Raw genomic sequence first — 15929 nt, 5'->3', positions numbered from 1 at the left:
TTTTTTGCGGTACGCGGGCCTCTCCCGTTGTGGAGCACAGGCTCCGGACGCGCAGGCTCAGCGGCCATGGCTCACGGGCCTCGCCGCTCCACGGCATGTGGGATCCTCCCAGACCGGAGCACGAACCCGCGTCCCCTGCATCGGCAGGCGGACCCTCAACCACTGCGCCACCAGGGAAGCCCTCAGGAACTCTATTTTAAGCCTGCTTTGGGTTCCAAGGGAAAGGTCTAGAGGAGCACAAGCAAATAAAACTGTCTGCATTGGTAGAAATGTTCTGTGTCTGCATGCCTTTTGAGCACTTGAAATGTGGCTAATGTAACTGAGGAACTGAACTTAAAATTGTATTTTTCTTTTTTTTTTTTTAACATGTATTTATTTATTTGGTTGTGCCGGGTCTTAGTCGTGGCATGCAGGATCCTTGTTTCCGCGTGCGGGATCTTCGTTGCGGCATGCGGAATCTTTAGTTGTGACATGCGGTATCTTTAGTTGTGGCATGCAGGATCTTTTAGTTCTGGCATGTGGGAACTAGTTCCCTGACCAGGGATCAAACCCGGGCCCCCTGCATTGGGAACGCCGAGTCTTAACCACTGGACCACCAGGGAAGTCCCTTAAAATTGTATTTCATTTAAATAAGTTTACATATAGTCACATGTGGCTAGGGGGTACCCTGTTAGATAGTACAGGTCTATAGGCATGCAAATTAGATTTGTAGTCTTGGGAACTAAATCTGTTACATGCTTTTACTTTAAAATAGTTAAAGATAGTGAATTAAAGCAAACTATTTTCTCATAGCTTGGTTATGTCTTATGACCAAGAAATCTTAAAGTGCAGGATTTTTCATAGGTGAGTTTATATGTTTGATTACAGTTAATCTGATGGAGAAGATCCCTAGTTGTTTTCAGGAATGATTGTACAATCGTGTTTATAAAAATAAATTTACCATTTTTTTCTGATTATAAAGGTATATATTGAGGATGTAAAATTTCAGAACTTTAAAAGGAGTAAAAGGAAAATAAATCAAAATAAATATAACTACAGTAATTTGTTAATGGATACACAGGATAGAAAGATGTAAACTGTGACATCAAAAACATAAATCAGGGCTTCCCTGGTGGCGCAGTGGTTGCGCGTCCGCCTGCCGATGCAGGGGAACCGGGTTCGTGCCCCGGTCTGGGAGGATCCCACATGCCGCGGAGCGGCTGGGCCCGTGAGCCATGGCCGCTGAGCCTGCGCGTCCGGAGCCTGTGCTCTGCAACGGGAGAGGCCACAACAGAGGAAGGCCCGCATACCACCAAAAAAAAAAAAAAACATAAATCAGTGGCACACCTTGCAGCTATGACGGCCGTGCGGTAGTGCTGTCCAGTCAGCCATTGGTGGTGGTGGCGACTTCCTCTTAGGAAGTCCAGTCTCCGCCTTCTGCTCCCACCACGCTTACTCGGTGGCGGCAGAGGCAGCGGTTGTCCCTGCCTCTCTGCCTCCTCCACCTCGGCCTATCCACTTGCTGGCGTTGGCGGGGAGGGGGACGGTAGTTGTAGACGGCCACCCCTGCCTCAGAGAAGATACCACATTGAATGAGCAAAGTATGAACTTTTTACAGATACCTTTTATAAAAGGCTTATAAGGAATAGTGCCATAGTTTGAATCACAGTGGATTTCACTTTATGAGGTGAATGGGAGTGAAGTATTGGACAGAAATAGATTTTTAAATCTCTGCATCATGGTTTTTAGCTCCTCAGTTGTTGCACAGTCTCACTATTTGGGGAAAGTTCATGCTAAAAATCTGAAGCAATTAATGGGTGAATATGATCAAATTTCTCCACCAAGTTCTCAACCTGATAAGCAGAATCCCTTGTCAACCTAATGAAGCATTCAAAGAAGACATCTGACTCTTTTCAAGATGAACTTGAAGATTATATCAAAGTGCAGAAAGCCAGAGGCTTAGAGCCAAAGACTTGTTTCAGAAAGATGAGAGGATTATTTGGAAACCTGTGGATACAAAGAAGAGGTTGATTCTAGACCCAGGTGTAGAATGTTTGATCAAAGACTACCTTATGAACCCGTCCAGACCTACCAAAGACCATGCAATATTTCACAAGCAGTGGAGAAGCGGTTCCTCAGTGACTACCAGCTCATGACAGCAGGCTGAGATTGGACTCCCTGAACTACTGTCAATTCACCAGGGACTGTTTCTCAGGAAAACCAGTGTCCCTGAACTTTAGTCAACAAGAGTAAAACTGTGGCTCATATAGTGTAGCATCTGGAGTTTACAGGCACCTCTCCTCAGAAAACAGTACCAGTGCCCATCAAGCTAGTTATAAACAGATACATCAGAAGAGAAAAAGATACCCAAAGGAAGGCCGGGAAAAACCAGAGGAGGAGTGGCCCAAGCATAAGAGGAAGAAAGCTTATGAGGAAATAGATTTAGACAAACACAAGAGCATCCAAAGAAACAAAACAGAGGTGGAAACAGTCAGAGTCAGTACAGAAAAGCTTAAGAACCGAAAGGAGAAAAAAAGCTGAGGTGTAGCCTCTAAGAAAGAGGAACATAAGCGTAGAAAACAGAAAAAGGAACAAGGGAAAGAAAGGACAGAAGAGAAGATGCTTTGGGACCAGTCTGTCCTTGGATTTTGAAGCTCTTGCATTGGTTCTCCTGAGGTTAAACTGAAAAAATAGTTAAGGAGCTTGGTTTTATGATGTCCATGTTCATATCGCTCTTTTCATGTTAACAGGTACAAAGGCTAAGTGAACAGAAAACATTTAGTGTGCTTGCTCTCCAAAATGGAAATTACTTTTCCTCTCCTAAAATCATTACTACATTTTTCTTATATATAATATAATTTCCCTTAATGAGGGTGGCTCTGCTTTTATTCATCAAATTGCTATGATGGTGGAAGTATTCTTCCCTTGGGAGGTCATTTATTTTAAATTGGAGGATTAATAGGCTTTATAGAATCTATTTCTTGATTGAGGACTAGTTAGTTTTCTCTGTGAAGCAGTTTAGATTGATTTTTATTTTCCTTCATTAGATCTAACTTGCAGTATATTTTCTAGATTGGAAAGGGGAGAATGACATACATTATAATAAGCTTAAGTTATATACAGTTTTAAACGTTTCAAAAAGTCTTGATACAAAATCAGTTTATATTCTGGAAATGTTTATAATATAATAAAGTTCTAATTTCTACAAAAAAAAACATCAAACCAACAAACGAAAGATAAAAACATGGTGGTGGGGAGTAAAAATGTAGAGCTTTTTTTAAACTTAAGTTGTTATCAACTTAAAATAGACTATTATAAATATGTTGTTTTATATATTTTGTAAGCTTCATATCAATCACAAAGCAAAACCTATAGTAGATACACAAAAGATATAGAGAAAGGAAGCCAAATGTAACACTAAAGATAGTGTCATCAGTTCACAAAGGAAGAGAGTGAGAGAAGAAGAAAGGAACAAAGGAATTACGAAACAGCCAGAAACCGATTAACAAAATGGCAATGAGTACATATATTTATCAATAATTACTTTAATTGTAAGTGAACTAAATTCTCCAATCAAAAGAAATGGAATGACTAAACGAATAAAAAAACAAAACCCATCTGTATGTTGCCTACAAGAGAGTCACTTCAGATATAAAGACACATAGAGACTGAAAGTGAGGAATGGAAAAAGATATTCCATATAAATGGAAACCAAAAGAAAGCTAGGGTAGCTATAGTTTTATCAGACAAAATAGACTTTAAAACAAAGAAGGGCATTACATAATGATTAAAGAAGTCAGTTCAGCAAGAGGATATACATTTTGTAAATATTTATGTACCCAACATAAGATCACCTAAATATATAAAACAATATAAACAGACCTAAAGGGAGAAATGGACAGCAATACAAAAATAGTAGGGGACTTTAATACCCCGTGTTCATCAGTGACTAGATCACAGACAAAAAGTCAATATGCAGCATTGGCCTTAAATGACACATTAGACCAAATGAACTTAACAGACACACACAGAACATTTCATCTCAAAGCAACAGAATACACATATTTCTTAAGTGCACACAGAATGTTCTCCAGGATAGATCTTATGTTAGGCCACAAAACAAGTCTTAATAAATTTAAGAAGATTAAAATCACATCAAACTTCTTTCCCAACAACAATCGTATGAAACTTGAAATCAGTTATAAGAAGAAAACTGAAACATTCACGGATATATGGAGATTAAACAAAACAGTACTGAACACTAAGTGGGTCAAAGAAGAAATCAAAAAATATTTCAAGACAAATGAAAATACCTGGGACTTCCCTGGTGGTCCAGTGGTAAAGAATCCACTTTCCAATGCAGGGGACGTGGGTAAGATCCCTGGGCAGGAAGATCCCACGTGCTGCGGAGCAACTAAGCCCATGCGCCACAACTACTGAGCCTGTGCTCTAGAGGCTGTGAGCCACAACTACTGAGCCCACATGCCACAACTGCTGAAGCCCGCACTGCTAGAGCCTGTGCTCCGCAACAAGAGAAGCCACTGCAGTGGGAAGCCCGCACACCACAATGAAGAGTAGCCCCAGCTCACCGCAACTAGAGAGAAAAGCCCACACGCAGCAATGAAGACCCAACGCAGCAAAAATATTTTTTTTTAAATTGTTTTTTTAATTATTAAAATCACATCAAACTTCCTTTCCAACAACAGTCGTATGAAACTTGAAATCAATTATAAGGAGAAAACTGTAATATTCGCAGATATATGGAGAGTAAACAAGATGGTACTGAGCACTCAGTGGGTCAAAGAAGAAATCAAAAAATATCTCAAGACAAATGAAAATAGAAATACAACATACTAAAACATATGGGATGAAGCAAGGACTTCCCTGGTGGTCCAGTGGTGAAGAACCCTCCTTCCAGTTGCAGGGGACGCCAGTTTGATCCCTGGTCAGGGAGCTAAGATCCCACATGCCTCGGGGCAACTAAGCCCGCACACCACAACTACTGAGCTCACGTGCCTCAACGAAAGAGCCCGTTTGCTGCAAACTACAGAGTCCACACGCTCTGGAGCTCACGCACCACAACTAGAGAGAAGCCCGCAAGCCACCGCAACTAGAGAGAAGCCCGTGCACTGCAACGAAGATCCCACGTGCTGCAACTAAGACCCAATGCAGGCCCCCCCAAAAACCTAAGGGACAATGGAAAATAAAAGTAATAAATGGGATTTCAAAACAAACAAACAAACAAACATGGGATGCAGCAAAAGCAGTTCTAGATAACTAATGAGAACCTGCTGTATAGCATAAGGAACTCTACTCAATACTCTGCAGTGGCCTATATGGGAAAAGAATCTTAAAAAAAAAAGAGAGAGAGTGGATATACGTATATGTATAACAAATTCACTTTGCTCTACACTTCAGACTAACGCAACATTGTAAATCAACTATACTCCAATAAAAATTTTTTTAAATGATAAAAAAGGCAGTTCTAAGAGGGAAGCTCATACTGAAAAATGCCTACTTTAAGAAACAAGAACAGGGCTTCCCTGGTGGCTCAGTGGTTGAGAGTCCGCCTGCCTATGCAGGGGACACGGGTTCGTGCCCCGGTCCAGGAAGATCCCACATGCTGCAGAGCAGCTGGGCCCGTGAGCCATGGCCGCTGAGCCTGCGCATCCGGAGCCTGTGCTCTGCAACGGGAGAGGCCACAACAGTGAGAGGCCTGCGTACCGCAAAAAAAAAAAAAAAAAAGAAACAAGAACAATCTCAAACAAACAACCTAACTTTACACCTCAAGGAATTAAAGGGGAACAAGCTAAGCCCTAAGTTAGTAGAAGGAAGGAAATAAAGATTAGAGCAGAAATAAGTGAAATAGAGACTAAGAAGACAATAGAAAAGAACAGTGAAACTTAAGAGCTGGGTTTTTTAAAAAAGATAAACAAAATAGACAAATCTTTAGATAAACTTTCCATAAAAGAAAGAGAACTCAAATAAAATAAGAGATGAAGGAGACATTATATCTGATAACACAGAAATACTAAAGAATCACAAGAAACTACTATGAACAGTTACATATCAACAAATTGAGCAACCTAACAGAAATGGACAAATTCCTGGAAGTATTCAGTGTACCAAGACTGAATCATGAAGAAACAGAATATCTAAACAGACTGATTACTGGTAAGGAGATTGAATCAGTAACCAAAAACCTCCCAACAAACAGAAGTCCAGGACCCAATGGCTTCACTGGTGAATTCTACCAAACATTTGAAGAAGAATTAATACCAGTCATTCTCAAACTCTTCCAAAAAACAGAAGAGGAGGAAACACTACCAAACTTATTTTACAAGGTCAGCATTACCCTGATACCAAAACCAGACAAGGACACTATAAGAAAAGAAAAATACAGGCCAATATCCCTGATGAACATAGATGCAAAAATCTTCAACAAAGTAGTAGCAGACAGTATTCAACAATACAGTAAAAGGATCATACACCATTATCAAGTAGTATTTATTCCAAGGATGCAAGGATGGTTTAAAATGCACAAATCAATCAGTGTGGTACATCACATTAACAAAATGAAGGATAAAAATCATATGATCATCTCAGTAGATGCAGAAAAAGCTTTTGACAGAATTCAGCATCGATTTATGATAAAAATTCTCAACAAAGTGGGTATAGAGGGAACATACCTCAACATAATAAAGACCATATATGACAAGCTCAAAGCTAACATCATACTCAACAGTGAAAAGCTAAGATATTTTCCTCTGAGATCGGGAACAAGAAAAGGATGCCCACTCTTGCCTCTTTTATTCAGCATAGTATTGGAAGTCCAGATAGGCAAGAAGAAGAAATAAAAGACATCCAAATCAGAAAGGAAGAAGTAAAAGTGTCACTATTTGAAGATGACATGGTATTATATACAGAAAACCCTGAAGATTCCACCAGCAAACTGTTAGAACTAATAGAGAAGTTCAGTCAAGTTGCAGGGTACAAAATCAGTATACAAAAATCAGTTGTATTTCTGTACACTAAAAACAAACTATAAGAAAGAGAAATTAAGAGAACAATCCCATTTGCAATCATATCAAAAAGAATAAAATACCTAGGAATAAATTTAACTGAGAAGGTTAAAGACCTGTAAACTGAAAACTATAAGACTTTGATGAGAGAAATTGAAAAGGACACAAATAAATGGGAAGATGTTTCGTGCTCATGGATTGGAAGAATGAAATTGTTAAAATGTCCATATTATCCAAAGCAGTCTACAAATTCAGTGCCATCTCCATCAAAATTCCAATGGCATTTTTCACAGAAATAAAATGAACAATCCTAAACTTTGTATGGAACCACAGAAGACCCTGAATAGCAAAAGCAATCTTGAGAAAGAAGAAGAAAGCTGGAGGCATCATACTTCTGTTTTGAACTATATTAGAAAACTTCAATAAACAGATATAGATGTTTAATGTGCATGTATGTGTTCCCTAACTCTATCCACTGAGAGGATCTAAGAACAGTGACACCTCAGTAGCAGTGAGTACATCTGTTGCCATAGTTCCTTGGGGTAGGAAAGGTACAAGATACTCCTGGAACATCTTAGTGTGCCAGAAAGCAAGGAAGGATCAAGGAGTGATGGGGCCATGTGAAAAAAATAGAAGCCATCATAAAAAGGTTCTTACTGCTCAGATGTGAGGCAGTTTGAACATCAAAATAAATGATAATAGCAGGTTATAACTTATTAAATAAATAGAAATCTACAAGTCCATATAATAAATTAAAGAATAAAATGAAAGTTTTATGAAAAACAAGATATTTATATAAGTACCTTCTCACAAAATACTTACTAATTATAAAGACAAAAAGAGAAACTACTGTGAAGAAGCCTGGTAGACACCACCGTAAGTGATCAAAGTGAACACCATCAATAATGGAACCATTTGAAATCATACATCATCTCATAGAATAAAGTAGAAAAATATAACACTTACTTCTGTGATATTTCTGCCAAAGTTGTATAACTCAAATTTAATTATTAGGATCAACCCAAATTGAGGGATATTCAAGAGTCTTTTATACTTCAAAATTATCAAGGTCATGACTTCAACTCACCTTAAGAGACTGGAAAAAGAAGAGGAAATTCAACCCAAAATAAGCAGAAGAAAGAGAATAAAATATCAAAGCAGAAATCAGGTAAACAGAAAGCAGAGAAGCAATAGAGAAAATCAGTGAAACCAAAAACTAGTTCTTTGAGAAAATTAATAAAATTGGTAAACCACTAGCCAAATTGATCAGGAAAAGAAGAGAGAAGACACAATATCAGGAATAAGAGGTGACATCACTACAGATTTTACAGGTATTAGAAGAATTAGAGGGACTTCCCTGGTGGTCCAGTGGTAAAGAATCCACCTTCCAGTGCAGGGGGCACAGGTTCGATGATCCCACATGCTGTGGGGGCAACAAAAACCCATGCGCAACAACTACTGAGCTCGCACACCTCAACGAGAGAGCCCGCATGCCACAAACTACAGAACCCCCGCACACCACAACTAGAGAGAGAAAGCCCAAATGCCACAACTAGAGAGAAGCCTGCACACCACAACAAAGAGCCCGTGCCACGATGAAAGAACATGCTTTAACGAAGACCCCCCCCCCCCAGTGATGCAACTAAGACCCAACGCAGCCAAAAAATAAAAGAAAGGAGGGAGGGAGGAAGGGAGAGAGGGAAGGAGGAAGGGAGGGAGGGAAGAAGGAAGGAAGGAAGGAAGGAATTATAAGGAAATAGTATGAACAACTTTGTTAATAAATTTAACAAGTTAGATAAAATAGATAGTTTCCTTGAAGGATGCAAATGACCAAAGGACACTTTTGCTACAGAGGACATTATTGGGATACTTGATTGAAACTTGGATGGGGTTTGAGGATTTAGATGATAGTCATGTATCAGTATTAATGGTCGGTTTAATGGATGTGTTATGGTTTTTTAGTATTATGAGAATATGTTTCAGGAAATATACACTAAAGTATTTAGGAATGGTGGGGCATCATGCCAGCAATTTACTGTACATTGATTCACTTGAAAAAGTTCTTTGAACTCTACTTGAAATTTTTTTTGCTAAGTTTAAAATTATTTCAAAAACAAAAACAAAAAAAATTTAACAATACTTGTATATGCCTGTATAAAAGGCACATATTTTAACAGGAAAGTTTTCTTTCTTTTACAGCGGAAAGGAAGCCTCCTTTATTTAATATGAATGCAATGAGTGCCTTATATCACATAGCCCAAAATGAATCCCCTACACTACAGTCTAATGAATGGTGAGTATTGCTAAGAGATATATTACTCGACATTGTATAAATTAAATGCTTTTTCTTAGTGTTATCAAAGTGATTTCATTTCAGTTAGGTAAAATGTATTACCTGAAAAGATATTAAAATAGGTTCTGTCATGTTTATCCTTTATTATGTCTGCTTTCTTAGCATATATATAACTTAGTTCAGAAACAAAGGATAGATGATGCCACATGGAAGCAAAAAGTATTTGCTTTTCATAAAAAAATTATATTTAGTTTTTTGAACTTAGGAACATACATAACCCTGATTATATAATAAATAGCATGATTTAAACATAATATTTTATAACTAAAATATAGATTGCCACAACCTGTAGTGAAGTTCAGTTGGAGAATGGTTTATAATTTATATAGACATAGGTAAGACATAGACATACCTATGTCTTATATATAAGACATAGGTAAAATGGTTTGATTTATCAGAATTACCAGATAATTCATAACTTTGGAATCATTCTAATTGTTATTATGACATTTGTTATTCAGACTGCTTAATGTTTTTTTTCTTCTAGTGCTTCCTTGATGTGATAAAATTACATTCATTCATGTAAAAAAGTTTGTGGAGAACAGATTGACAGTTTTAGAAAACCAGGATTTTTATCAGAGATAGAAAATTTTACTGGGAAATGATAGAAAATTTTACTGGGAAATTAATTCCTCAGGTGTATCTAGCATTTGAAAAATTCCAGGGGTATATGTAGCATATTTAATAAATATTTTTTACAAGGTAGATGCATAAGTTAGCAATACTTTATTTTTTAAGGATTAATTAACACACATTCATAGTTCTTAGTACTTTTGTAGATATACATAGAAGGAATATTTTGGCTCAGACTTTAGTATTATGGTACATATAAGTAATAAATATATTGAACACAGATTGTCTTCACACTGTGTTTGATACGTTGGGGATTCAAAAAAGAGCTCCTTTTTTGCCTATAAGGAACTTAAGATCTTATTTGAATATTGAGACAAACATCGATGGAGAAATTATTACTGGCTTACTCATTGAATGTTCATCAGTAACACTATATAATAATAATGTGTTACAGACTTCTGATGTTTTAAAAAAATATCTCAATTGGTTTTCTGGATTTAATGGAAGTTTTATCCATTTGCTCTAGGACTCCAAACACTTAGGTATACAAAATGCTCCCTTCAAAGCAAATGGAGTGATATTCTGAATCACACTATACAGAAGATGATCCAAGGGGCAAAGAAGAAAGAAAGGTGGCTTATAGAAAGGAAAAAAAAATAAAGTTATCTTAGATTTGAATGCCAAAAGGAAAATACGGGCTTTTCTAATTTTCCCTCAATATAGAATGAGTTATGATATTTAAAATGTGGGAGCAGGATTTTAAAATAATCTGTGCAAATTTATCTTTGGAAAATGGTGAAGATTCATTGGTTGCTTTAGATAACTTTTCATAGATATATATGAAATGTATATAGTATCTCCTTTTTTTATCTTTTTTTTCCATCCCCCCTCCCACCAATAGGCACATGCCTTGTTTTGTGGATGTGTTTTTAAAGGAAATAGCAATGTGTTCACTTGATACTTTCCTTTACAATAGGTCTGATTATTTTCGCAACTTTGTAGATTCTTGCCTCCAGAAAATCCCTCAAGATCGCCCTACATCAGAGGAACTTTTAAAGGTCAGTTCAATTATACTCTGTTTTCTACCCCTAAGAAATTATTTTAAGAATGCATTTTATTTTTCTTTGATTCTGCATCAGTATTAAGTATTCTCTACTAGTTTTTAATTAAAATGATAATTTTGTATACTGTTCTCTCTTGAGACTCTTCTTAGATCCTAAATTTTTTCACTTATTTTTTGAAAATTGATTAATTGCTTTTACTTTGTCTGGATAGTTATTTTGGATATAGTTAAATATCTAAAATAGTACCAAATGGCTAAAATTTTATTTGTGCAATAATATATTCATGAGTTATAATTACAAATTTTAATTCATGTGGAACAATATCATTTCAAAGTTGGTAAAGCATAGTTTAACTTTGGATCTAATTTTTATATCTGCCATACTTTATGTATTTCTCTGTCCTGTATTAAAATAATATGAAAGAAAGAAATGACATGTAATATATTTACATAAATATTGTGGGAGAAAAGAGATTTTAAAAGAAACTTAAAATGGACATCATTAAAAAAAAATGGACATCATTTATCCTTTTTGGAAATACATTTTTCTAACTTAGCAATGAAAATATTTTTTAAATCATGTAAATTCTATTCAGTTTTCACTAACTTTCATTGCCTAATTTAAATAAATGATTGGTATATGCTTCCTGTTCTCAAAAATTTTTTTCATTTGGCAGTTGACTATCTTATTAATAGCAGCAATAGTATTGTTGAACTTAATATAGTTCTTAAAACATCTACATAAAGCAGTAGTAAGTAGATTTGATTCTCTTTGTGACCCTAAGAAATCTTGTTGATTTTTCACTCTAAAATTTAAGTAGCCTATTTTTATATGAATGTTTTAGAATTTCAAAGGGATTCAGTTTATTTTCACCAACGCACATCAATTAAAGATACAGAGAAATTGGAAGGATCTTGTATATATTCAGTAGTATTATTTGCAACTTCAGTATGTAGAAGAGCCGTATAAAGTTTCAGTAATGCTTGGGGAATTTTAGGCAGTAAGCTCACTCATACTGTCAGAAATGAAAGCTTGAATAAATTGGTACTCACAATAGCAACAAAAGGTTTAGTAAAGCTAGGAATTATGTTAGTGAAAAATAGGCAAGATCTATATGTAGAAAACTGTCAAACTTAGAAATATGTCTAAGATATATTATTTTTGGGTAAGAAGACTGAATATTGTAAATAGTGGTACATACCAAGCTAAGGCTCAGCAAGAAGGAAGAATGTGATTTGCTTCGTACACTTGTCTAATATAGGTGAAGGAAGCTCTTTGGGTATAACCCAACCCACCAGGCCTAGGTATTTGGTATTTGGTGATTAGGTCCCAAGTCTGTATATAGTATTCATTTACCTGGTCCATAGTGTATATTGGCACAGCCTTATTGGAAACGATAGGAAATATCTATCAAGTGCTTCTTTCCCTTTGGCCTAATGACATTTCTTTCACAATCCATCATAAAGAAAAAAATTAATAGAAAAAAGGTTTTTTTTTATGTATGAAGCTATTTATCTCAGAATTAAAAGTTGGAAATAACTATCCAGAATTAGGGTAATGGTTAAAAAATTTTGGCATAAAGATTTGATGAAATATTCTGTAGGCATCATGTTTATGAGTTTGAAATAACAATACTTATGATAGTGAAAGTAGAATCAAATATGATATAGTTAGGACTCTGCATAGAGAAGAAATAAATTTGGCTAACAAAGAACGTTAAAGTGTTACAAAAATTCAAGGGTATCTCATGAACTCAAGGACAGAAGGTATCTTTCTGCAATCTGTATACTATCTACAAAACAAAAGTCTATACATAGAAAATTTCTGAAAAGAAAGGTATCAAAATGTAGCAGTGATATTCTAAAGTTGGAATTGTTCTTTCTACTTTTCTTTATTTGATAACATTAAGCTTTATTAAATGTTAGTGGTAAAAATCACTAATAATATAATGACTTTTAATCAACTGCTAGTGTTTTATGAAGAGTATTGTTTATGCAACATATAAAGAAACCTGTAATATCCAGGTTTATATTACATAATTCACCATCAGTAAATGCATTTCTGTTGAAACCTAACAAAACTCAGAACTGACGTGTCTTTTCTGTGAAATCAACAGTTATAAGAATATGTAAACCTTTGTTTAGCCTTTGTTTAGGGCTCTAATTGGACTTCTTAGTGTTTAATTAAACCCTTTTATCATTTCAACTCTGCATTTTCAGTTGACCAACAAAAGTATGATGTGCATAGTTTTTATAAAATGTACAGGGGTAGTTATGTAGGCAGAGGGTGAATATATGTAAATGACAATTTTAAACATATAAGATGTCAGAAATGTAATAGAATTAAATAGCTATAGATTATATGCATTATCTATCATGATTATTCAGGATAGTATCTCTAGGGTCTAAGAAGGGGTACATTTGTACTAACAGAAAAATATATAGATTTCAACTTGACTTTTACATTCTTTTATCCAGCACATGTTTGTTCTTCGGGAGCGCCCTGAAACAGTGTTAATAGATCTTATTCAGAGGACAAAGGATGCAGTAAGGGAGCTGGACAATCTGCAGTATCGAAAGATGAAGAAACTCCTTTTCCAGGAGGCACATAATGGACCAGCAGTAGAAGCACAGGAAGAAGAAGAGGTAATAATTTAGAAATGATGCAAATATTGAGCTCTCTTCATTGGCTTCTTTACTTATGCAACTTGTCTTTTACATCACGAATCTCTTACATCAGTGGTTCTCAGGTTGTGTTTTCTTAACGCTGGTCCTGTAAGATCCCAGGTGGGAAAAAAGGGTTTTGTGTTCTTTAAATCCAGTCCCTTCTTAGTACACATTGGCATACATAGTAAAGCTCTGAGGAGTCTTGTATTAAAGAAACCGGTTCAACTTTGTTTAATCTGGTCCCTCTCAAATTTCTTGGCCACTGAACCCTTTTTTTTGCCTGATTGTCCAGTTGTGTGGGACATGCTTTTGAAAGTATTTGAAACTATAGACTCTGGAAGTTGACAGTACTCACTCACAAGTCAATAGAAAGTTGCCAAGCATTCTTCCAGGGACACTTCTTTTCAGTTCTGCATACTTTGATTCCATCTATGCAGTTCTAAAATACTCATTTTACAAATGAGTAAAAGCAAGGGTCAGTGGTTAACTTACTGTAGGTAGAGCCATATGGGTTCAAATTCAAATAGCTGTCACTCTTAAGGTCAAGTTATTTCCCTGTTGCCTTTTAGGGAGAATGGAAATATAAATTTGCAATGGATATGTTACAGAACTTTCTCACATGGAAATATACATATAAAGCTACCTTTTTTACTGTAAATATTTTCAGTTTTCTTCTTTGCTTCTGTCAGAATTCCAGAGCTTTGATTTGTTTTTTCTGTTTTCCGGTGAGAGAGATCACTTTGCATTCTGAACCTAAGAGCAGCAGTTAGTTACTTTTATTTTTAATAGTGCTACATAATTAATGAACTATAAAATGCAAGATTTTCTTAACCTACAGTTTGGGGTATTTTTGTTTTGTTTTTTAGTTCTTTTGATAGTCTTTCGAAAATTGTTTTGGGTTATCTTAGATATATGAAATAAAGTTGTGGTAGTAAAGTTGTGAAATTAATAAGATTTCTCATGTAGTTTAATCTATAACAGCATCTCTGTTAGGCTAGAGATACAAGAAAAGTTCCTCTATATATACCATGTGTCCATATTTATTAAATTCTGCATATCTTATAGAATTTTGGTATGGTAAGACTACTGTAATGTTGGTAACCCAGATACCATGGCTTGCCTGGTTACTTCACAAAAACACTCTTGTGATTGTGATTAAATATATATGTAATACATAATTTTTAATTTATAGAAAAATAGGAATTAAATTATTTGGTGGTAGAAGGATAGGCTAGAGACTATATTTTAAGTAAGAAAGAAAAATACACTTCAAAAGGCTTCAACAAAAAAATAGCAACTAAAAGGAGTTGTTTCTAGAATTTTTTTTTTTAAAGTTGGGGCTTGTTTTTTTTGTTTTTTGGAAGCACAGAGTCCTAACCACTGGACCGACATGGAATTCCTATGGTTAGGGCTTGTTTTAACTATGGGAATCATTGAGAAATGAGCAGAATCTCTCTATATAACCCATGAGATGTGTGGTAAAAATGGATTTCAAAAAGTGTCAAACAATTTAGAGAAAATGCTGTACTTTGGAAATAACCCAAAACTGATAAACTGCCTTTTTCACACAGTTGGTTTGTTTTTGTTATTTACCTGTTGGTCATTTTTATTTGTTTATTTTTCTGTTAGCAGTTGGTTAACTTCCTGGTCTCACCAAATAAAGGGAATGTCTCATGATAGACCTCTGACTTTCTAAAGACTGTGTGCCAAGCAGTGTGCTTGGTGCTTATATTCAAGAAATCGGAAGAGATACAGATATTTGAACCTAATGCTCTTTTTCCTTAGGAACAAGATCATGGTGTTGGACGGACAGGAACAGTGAATAGTGTTGGAAGTAATCAGTCTATTCCCAGTATGTCCATCAGTGCCAGTAGCCAAAGCAGTAGTGTTAACAGTCTTCCAGATGCCTCGGATGACAAGAGTGAGCTAGACATGATGGAGGGAGACCACACAGTGATGTCTAATAGTTCTGTCATCCATTTAAAACCTGTGAGTATTTGGATTTCAGTGAAAAAAAAATTCAACTCTGGTAAATAATTTTCTTCATCTGATTAGTTTAAGAGATTTTTTTTTTTTTGGATTTTTGAATTTTATTTTATTTATTTTTTTATACAGCAGGTTCTTATTAGTCATCAGTTTTATACACATCAGTGTATACATGTCAATTCCAATCGCCCAATTCAGCACACCACCATCCCCACCCCCCCGTGGCTTTCCCCCCATGGTGTCCATACGTTTGTTCTCTACATCTGTGTCTCAACTTCTGCCCTGC

General features: G+C 35.8%; 1 protein-coding gene and 1 pseudogene across 2 annotated transcripts in view; both read left to right on the top strand.

Annotated features, from left to right (window-relative positions):
* The window catches only part of TAOK1 (TAO kinase 1), a 161000-nt gene that overhangs the window by 107577 nt on the left and 37494 nt on the right, over positions 1-15929 (top strand). For both annotated transcript variants that reach the window (XM_024127960.3, XM_024127961.3), the window contains exons 9-12: positions 9201-9294; positions 10904-10985; positions 13469-13636; positions 15443-15646. In XM_024127960.3, the coding sequence (XP_023983728.1) occupies positions 9201-9294; positions 10904-10985; positions 13469-13636; positions 15443-15646 (548 nt within the window). The remainder of the gene's footprint in view (positions 1-9200; positions 9295-10903; positions 10986-13468; positions 13637-15442; positions 15647-15929) is intronic.
* Positions 1284-2936, top strand: LOC102978249 (lysine-rich coiled-coil protein 1-like; annotated as a pseudogene).

The sequence above is a fragment of the Physeter macrocephalus genome, chromosome 14 (genome assembly GCF_002837175.3).
Source record: "Physeter macrocephalus isolate SW-GA chromosome 14, ASM283717v5, whole genome shotgun sequence".
In the NCBI taxonomy this organism is placed as follows: domain Eukaryota; kingdom Metazoa; phylum Chordata; class Mammalia; order Artiodactyla; family Physeteridae; genus Physeter; species Physeter macrocephalus.
The sequence above is the reverse complement of the archived record's forward strand: the minus strand, read 5'-3'. Positions and strand labels throughout refer to the sequence as shown.